Here is an 8770-nt window from a genome sequence, read left to right on the forward strand (position 1 = left end):
GTTTTTTCAGAATTCTTGCAGGACAAGCCATACTCCTAGCCCGTTTGTGGAGGAAAGGATTAGTATACACCAATTTAAAGGGGACAGCCAGATGAACACTAATAATCGCCCTTTATCGATCAGACAAATACAACCGTAGATATAGTCTGATCCGTCCGGGGTTGCCATAACCAAATGGTTGAAGCTACAAACTCATGCATACCCTGGTTATCAGGATATGTTTGATTTTGAGGTAAGATGCCCACATGCCATGCTATCACAAAATATTAAATATGTTCTACATGCATAAGAATCCCTGGAACAAGGAGCTGGTTTTGGTTTTACTCCAGGACGCCCACAAGCAGATCTACATTGTTAAAGGTATGTATGGTACAATAGTGGAGGTTAAAAATAGATGTTTCTTCTTTTTTTTTAAATCTAGAAATATTTTCTTTTGCGGATTTTGGATACAAAATAAGCTATGCCTAACAAACTTAAAAAACTTTCCAGATATTTCAGAAAACATGCTATATGTGGTAGAATTCCCTTGTAAACAGAAGAACTCTAAAGGCACTTTCATAATAATTGCTAATACTTTTTCATTATTTGTTTGGGACAGCTACATAGATCCTACAACAACATATAAATCTGCAACATAATCTGAACATAATCAGAAATCCAACTCAATAACTAATACATGTTAAATAAACATGTTAATACATGTTTACGTGTTAAACTTCCAGTAATCTGAATAAAATAAAATGTTTAAGTATTTTAAAATGCTGGGGCGGTTTGATTTATCACCTCATGGTCAATGTGGAAGTAGTCCTGTCTGTTAGGAAGCCTGTAATTTGGCAGCATGTGTGGTGAATGTCAATCAGCTGATTGTTGTTGTTGCTGTTGTCAGCCAACAGCTGACTGTAGCCTATGTTGGAAATACAGTTTCAGAAAGAATCAGTGATAGAAGAAAGTATGTGTACTAGAATTCTCCCCTCATATTGTATAATCCGTCACTTCATCTAATTTGCCTACGCCATAATTGGTTGCATTTAAGACTGTTTGTTTTTCATTGATTTCTGTGACCCTGGCATACAAACTGAGTATAGCTGATAAAAGGAAAATCTATATAAATAGGATATGGAAGCCCATTATTGAAGGAAACAAAGGTTATTTTTGAAGGGCAAAGACAGTTTTTAATTCTATGAAGTTGTCAGAATGTTTCTTGCTAGCTGGCTGGTTTCACAGGCCTCAGTAGTTAAGCCATGCCTGTGGTGTGAGGCAGCCTCCCTTACATACTTTCCACATTATCCTACCGAGCTCAGCATTTTCCAATCCCGGAAAGCGGATTTGGCCAAGCAACAAAGGCTCAACTGCCACTAGGAAATAACGGCTTCTAATATGAAGGCCAGGGGGGATCAGGTAACACCAAGAGATTTCTCTGGGAGATTGCCATAGCAACTACTTGCATCAGCCAACCTCACACCACTGCTTCCACTAGCCTACAGCTTTGCACAAATGCCAGCTGTTTCTCTCTTGTAGTTTTGCAGGATTGAGCAGAATTATCTGACCGAGTAAGGGGGGCCCCTAATCCAAGGAAAATAATTGTGCTACATCACGCGTGGCAGTCACAGATATCTCAGCTGGGCACATAATGGACTAACAACAACTGCATAATAGGATAAACTCTGTGTGACGCATGTTAAGAGTCCAGTCCTTATTTTCCCTGTGCATACTCAAACCATAAAACGTGTCGATTGACAGGCAAAGGGCGGTGTATTATGGTGAGGTGATTGGTTGAATGACACCTGTGCAGAACGTTCCAGCACTGGTTTATGCAAATGAACTTAGTCAAGTATGGTGTACTGGGGGTCTTTTCATTCACTAGTTCTGTTAACTCATTCCCTGCATCTGCCTACTAAAATGTTACAAGGTTATCGATTAAAAGAAACATAGTTGCGAATGCGACTGTCCTTCAACATCAGTCAAATTGCTATTCATTAAATGGTAATAAATATTGGTAGTTGTTCAGTACAATTTATGAAGGAAATTGACTTCATTGCAAGGACAGCTGCCCCTCCCTACACACAGGCCGTGCCCTCCTGGCTGCCCCTCCCTACACACAGGCTGTGCCCTCCTGGCTGCCCCTCCCTACACACAGGCTGTGCCCTCCTGGCTGTCCCTCCCCTACATGAAGTCAGCCCCGTCAAGCTTTGACACCAGAGTACATCTTCTGATGATGTCTAATATCAAACAATAATATTTGAAATTTCAAATGATATCTTTAATAGGACATCTGTCATTCCCTCACAAAACTGAAATGAAACTGACTGCAGTGAACATCTCTATGAATGTCAAATGTACTACAAGTACGCCATATAACTGTCAAACTTGCATTAACTGTAAGTTGCTAAGAATAAGATCGCCTTTAAATGGGCAGCCTCTTCTGCTGTATGATACCCTAGTCCTTCCTCCGCTAGTGAAGGCTGTGGACGGAAGGAACAATGTCTTTTACCAACGGACACATTCCTCGACCACTCATCGTTTCTAAGTGCCGGCAGAGAGAAGCCAGAGAACTGAAAAGGTTATCTGATCATTTTCATTTCCTGTCTTTCCACCCTCTTATTTTCGCCACCCCCGCCCCATTTCACCTTTCTCACTCAATGACAGACAGAAAAGTACCACAAAGAAATTTATTTTTCATCCAACATACTGTTGACACAGGTATACAAGAGGGATCTTGCAAAAAAACGGTATTCACTAATGTGACTAGCAGAACAAAACATTTAGAACAGTAATATGGAATGTTGTCCTCATTTTCTGCATTTTGTTTCAATTTTTTTTGGTTTTCTTTATTTTTAAGAAATATTTTAAATAAATAAAGTCTCTATATAGTCTTTATATTTATTGTCCTTATCAATGTATTCCCTTCTTCAGTCACAATTTCAGGAATGAAGAGGAGCAAATCAGACATTAACAAAGAAAGTGACAAAGTAATGTTATCCCCTTATAAACCCCCACTGTAAAGGTCTTTGATTCAGGGACTAAACAGAAGTATGGCTGTCAAAAGGCAGAAATCCCTTCTCTTCACCTTTCATGCTTCCTTGTTGTTGTTGTAAATCCAGACACGTTTATTTTTGTAGTAAAACCCAAGTCTGTCGGTTTGTTTTTTGCTGGGGTTGGCAGATTCACCTGGAAAAATGCAAAATGTCCACCATGGGAGACTGAGGAAGTGTCACTTGCTGCAGAGCTGCCTGCTAAAAAGGCGACCTCCCCAGCCCTGTTAAGTCTTTACAGAGGCAACCCCCACTCGTGTGACCTGTGCTGTTGGGGGAACGGCAGTACAAACTGCCTGCACATCTTGAAACCACACAGTTCAATAGCACTAAGTCCCACTCCTAAAACTACACTAGCTTTACATCCCTCTCTCTGAGAGACCATACAGTCAAGAAAACAGTCTACAACATAAGAACAGAGGCGGATAGGAGAATATGCTACAGGAGTCCCTTAGCCTGTTAGACCAGAGTTTCAGGCACCACCTCTCACATAAAAACAAGAAAGAAACTGGAGGGACAGGAGGAGCCCTCACAGAGACAGAAGAACCGTCACAGAGACGGTGAGTGCACAAGCAGTCCTGTCCCATGCTGGGGGGGGGGCAAAACCAACCAGAATGTGCCCCGTCCCCCGGCCCAGAAGCACCCTGGTTCCACCCATTCAGTAGGTCAGGGTCATCCCCCCCCAGCCACGCTTTGGCCATTCGTGCCAGGCGGAGGGCAGAGCAGGGCTTCAGCTACAGTGCTGTTATTCCCAGGTTAAATGAACGTTTCCCAGTCTGGAATCTCAGTCGGCGCTGTTCTCCTCCAGCTCGGAGATTATGGTAATTAGGTTCTGCAGGCCAAAGATGTAGCCGCTGTCCTGACCCTCGTGTACCACGCTGTCCTCTCCGTAATGGCGGCACGTCGTGTGGGCAAAATCTATCATCCTCACATCCACTCCTGGGCCGCTGGCCTCCCCCGCCCCCCTGAGGGAGGAGCGCCCGTCGCTGCCCTTACCGCCGCCGGACGCCGAGCCCCGGGGGAACCCAAGCGCCCCCTCTTCCTCGTCCTCCTCCTCGTCGGAGGGCTCGTCGTCGTCGCCTTCCTCTCCTCCGCGGTGGCGAGGTCGGGTGGGGGCGCGCGGGGGCTGCCCGTCGTAGATGATGAGGAGGGAGGAGGAGTAGAAGCGGTAGGACTCACAGGACTCCAGGGTTTCCTGCATCTCCCGGAGACGCCGAAGCACTGGGGACAAGAGTTCGCGCCGCAGACGCTGGCCGTCGTGGAAGAACTGGAACAGGGCCTCCTTGAACCCGGGCAGGCTCAGCTTACGCCCCTGGTACTTGTTCATGAACATCAGCTGCCCTGAGTCCGACTGGTACACTTGCATGCCACACAGGCGGACCCCAATGGACGCCGACGTGCTCTGCTGGCATTTGCGGATCTGGTTGGCCTTCTTCTCCTCCGAAGCGTCGTCGCCGTGCTGCCGCGTGCCCATCTTCAGGTCCAGCACGCACGGCAACTTGTGACGCCACGTCAGGTTCTCCAACAGGATGAATTTGTACTGGTTGCGGTGTTTGGAGTTCTCCTTCATCCTCTGCAGGTGCTGCTGGTGGCATTTCAGACTCCAGGGGTTGTGTTTGATCGGCTTCTGTTCCAGGCTGTAGCGGAGGACCTCGGCCTGCTGCTGCACGTCAGCGCCGTTATAGCTGCACGCACAAGACACAGAACAGACCTCAAATATCAGCCTCTGGACGGACATAACCGCGCCATGTTGGTGGTGGTATATAAACAGAGTGTGTCGCCGTATGTGAATGGATGACAGTAAATGAGCTCACCTTTTGCTCTTGTTCTCCTTAGGGCTCTGTCTGACACGGTCTTTGCTGTAGTTGTCGTTCTCCAGCAGCAGGGACGATGACTTTTTGTTTCCCCATTTGATCATCTTGCTCTTGGGCTCGCAGTCAGCTGAGGGGTCCTTGTTCTCAAGGTTCTCCGGTTCATTGTGAAGGGGATAGGCGATGAGGCACAGGTTGCCCTCTTCGTCTTCCTCAAAGCTAACTGACACCACACCTGAGAGCGAGAGAGGGACAGATGGAGGGAGGGGTGGAGGGAGAGGCATAAGATGGTGATTAGTACCTGGCTTTGAGTGGGTTCTTTAATAATGCTATGATAAAGCCAATGCCTCCCATTAACTGGGTAGGCATAGGCAGGTCTTACCAAATGGGTCCTGCATCCAGTCAAATACACTCTGTAAAGAGATGCAAACACAAACAAACAAAAACAGAAACAAACACGGGCATTCCCACAGAGAAGAGCACAGCAGATAAGGGGCAGGGAAGCAGGAGAGAGTGCAATGAGTGGTGACAACACCACATCTGTTTGCAAGTACTTTGAATGTGTATGTGAGAATGGAGTCAGGAAGCAGAGATAAACAAACACCACATGAGGCTTGAATGTGTGACACTAAGTCCAACCTTTATTAAGCAACTACCAAACACACCCACAATCACACACTGATACATATACAATTATGTTTCAAGAAACCCCAAAAATGAATTAGATTAGAAAAACAACCATGTCAACAACACACAACAACAACAGCGAAGCATTGAACAACAGAGACATATTGTATTACAGAGATGTAACCGCTCCTTCAAGTCAAGCACTGACCAGTTCATGTTTTACGGGTCCTTGCAGGTGTGACTTGCCTTTTTACTATGTATTCCAAACACACACACAAAAGGGAGTGAACAGAGGTGGTTCTCTGGAACACTCTAGAAAATGACTAACAGTGTTTCTTAACCCCGGGATGATTTATGATGCGTTCACCAAACATACATGTACATCGAAATTCAATAAAGCACCCAGAAGGACCTGTGTAATGATTTAGGCAGACTACAGAAGGGGTGGGGGATACTGAGACAGGAAGAACACCCCGCAGCTGAAGGAGATGACAAAGAAAAATCCAGAAAGATGGTCGGGGTGAATATACAGCATTCCATTGGATATAAACTTCACAGAAAGATAGAACAACTACCAACTTTTATTAAATATTTGTACAAAGAAACATCCCTTTGGTTTACATTGGAGGATTACAGACTCCTTCACAGTGGTCTGTGTGTAAGTACGAGATGATGCTGAGTTTACCATAGATATGAAGGACACTGAGACCCAGCACATTTGTCGGCAGCTCCAGCCCTAAGTGATGTCATACGCAGTGACATCACAACCCCACAGCCATCAACCCTCTCCTGGCCTGTTCTAACTGTCAGACCAGTACTTACATCGGGCATTCCAAGAAGACGGAGTGACTGCCTGTGACTCATGAGCTTTGTGTGGGCTTGAAAGTGGCTCTACATGGACTAGGGCCTCAAATACGCTTGTAACCTTCTGAGTGACCAATAGAATGTGTGTTTGTGTTTAGTGTGGAATATTCTGTGACACTGTCCTCTTCTTCCTCCATCATCCTCTCCTAACCAAATCCCACTGATCTTTTTATAGACCCACGATGCACTGCTGCGGAGTCAGATACCATGTTGGCTCCATAACGGGGTGGGAGTGATGGAACAGAACGTGTGGCAGGAGGCCCTAAGTGTGGCATCATGGTAAAAGAAAAACAATACTGAATATGACATCCCACCCAATGCGTTTGTTTATTTGGTTTCCGTGACATGCTTATGTCCAGTTAGATACTGTCATCTCTCTGACTCAGCTTTCTGTCTTGAATGATTTGTGTTTGGAAACTGGTATTTACTTTGATCGTGATTTGTCTTGAACTCTGCTATTAAGGTGGTAGAATCGACTAGAATGGAACAGACTAGAACTTGATGTAAGTCTCCCATCTATGTTAGTAAATTATTGGACACTGTTGCATATGTTTGTAAATGAGTAAATAGGTCACAGCTATCAGATGGGGTATAAAGATCCTGTTTTTATTATTTAATAATGTAACGGAATTAGGTTAAATCGAATTGACATTGTTTATTTTGCAAAGACCAATATTTTATATCTTATTGTTTGATGCAACCAGCTCCCCCAAAACAAAAGCAAACACCGATGTTTGTGGGAACACGTTCTGTTCTATTTCCTGTCTGCAGCAAAGTGCGATCTAATTGCACGGTTGATAAACTGAACAAACTGTTCTGAAACAGACAGGTGTGACAAGTGACAACATGGATCCGTGTGTATACTTGATTTTTTTGGAGGGTGGTAGCATCAAACAGATGTAATTCATACTTTCTTTTGGGGACTTCTCAGTGATGCAAACACTCGGTGCTCCATCAGAATTGTCTACCGATAACAGTTAGTCCAATGCAGTTAATAACCTAACACTGTATGTTAATACCCTAACACTGTATGTGACTGGTTAAATAACGGTACTGTATACGTTAACAGCTTTGCAGGATATGATGCATCATGCAACCTTCTGTTACCCACCCCCACCTAAGCCCCAGCATAAAAAGAATCCTTTTGTTGCGGCACTGCCTTCTCCAGTGACCTGGAGTAATCCTAAATGATGTCAATGACAAAAAACAAACCCAGCCGAACATGTCAGTAGAGCGAATATGAAAAAGAGAGCGATGGAAAGGTAGAAAGATAGAACACGGGATAAGAAAAACACTAGGCTGTAGCAGTAGCGCAAAAAAATAAAAACATTCACCCAGCGTTATAAATGTTACGGCGATGACAACAGGGTTACATAGTAGGTTTTTGGACTGGTAGGGGTATAAGCTTACCTCTGTACTGGGGGGTGAACTTCCTCATCTCGGGGGGCAGGCTCTTGTAGAATTGGTGTTCTCTGGGAATGAGGGGCTTGCAAATGGTCTGGTCTCCAAAACGTAGCACACAAGAGTGCCCCCCCACCTGGTGCACAAAAGGTTCAAGCATCACCCCTTTCCCGGGGTAGGGGGTAGTCCCGTCTGCCTGCATGAGGGCTTCTAGAGCAGGACTCATTCTCACTCCGCATCGGACAGCTAAGCTGGAGGGGCCCACGATTAAGCTGCTTGGGCTCCTTATCCTCTGGCTGTCTCTCTTTGTTTCACAGGGGGCGCTGTTGGACAGCAATGACCACAGCAGGAAAAACAAAGGGCACAACAGGAAGCAGAAGAGAAAAATCCTTTAGTTCCCTTTGTATTTCTTTTCCAAAAACTGAGAATTGTTGTCCAGAATAACGTTAGGGTAATCCCCCTGTGTGTATAGTGCTATTAAATCGTTGTTTTAGACAACTCCGGAACTGTAGGTTCTGTGTTAGAGCGAGCGTGGGTTGTCTCACGTCCCTCTCCGTCGCAGATACTGAAGTGACGTCTGTACTGTGCTTAGAGCGAGAAAAGTCCCAATTAGCTCCTCCTCCTTCCTAGCTTTAACCTATCAGAGCTCTTCAGCTGTTGTTGGCTGGGAACTAAGCACAGAACAGGAACAAGCAAACAAAGAGGAAGGAGAGAGAGCGAAAGGGGGAGGGGAGGGATAAAGAAAGAGGTGGGGAGAGATAGAAACCAGACAAGTAGAGACACAACATATCTACAGTATATAAATAGGGCGTTTAATACATGTATGTTAATATCTGTTTAATCGGTAAAGGCTTACACAAAACTATTCCGTAAATTATATGAATCTGTGAAAGGATGAAAATCGAAGGAAAAGGCAATTGATTTTCTTATCTGTTTCCCTTTCCTTTCACCTGTTTGGCTTGTTATTCTTATCTGGTGATACAGAGCATAGAGAGGGAAAGGGGAATAGAAACTGACAGAAGGAAGGTGTTCCGA

The 8770-nt window shown here is 44.9% G+C and overlaps 1 protein-coding gene across 1 annotated transcript; it reads right to left on the reverse strand.

The window, feature by feature from the left end:
* Positions 1–2655: 2655 nt before the first annotated feature.
* Positions 2656–8310, reverse strand: ip6k2b (inositol hexakisphosphate kinase 2b). Its single transcript, XM_010881575.4, has 3 exons — positions 7745–8310; positions 4847–5078; positions 2656–4717 (listed from the first exon to the last, which is right to left on the reverse strand). Exons 1-3 carry the CDS (start codon positions 7959–7961, stop codon positions 3817–3819), a joined length of 1350 nt encoding a protein of 449 aa, XP_010879877.2. The 5' UTR covers positions 7962–8310; the 3' UTR covers positions 2656–3816.
* Between the last annotated feature and the right edge of the window lie 460 nt (positions 8311–8770).

This window comes from Esox lucius, chromosome 17 (genome assembly GCF_011004845.1).
Source record: "Esox lucius isolate fEsoLuc1 chromosome 17, fEsoLuc1.pri, whole genome shotgun sequence".
Lineage (NCBI taxonomy): Eukaryota > Metazoa > Chordata > Actinopteri > Esociformes > Esocidae > Esox > Esox lucius.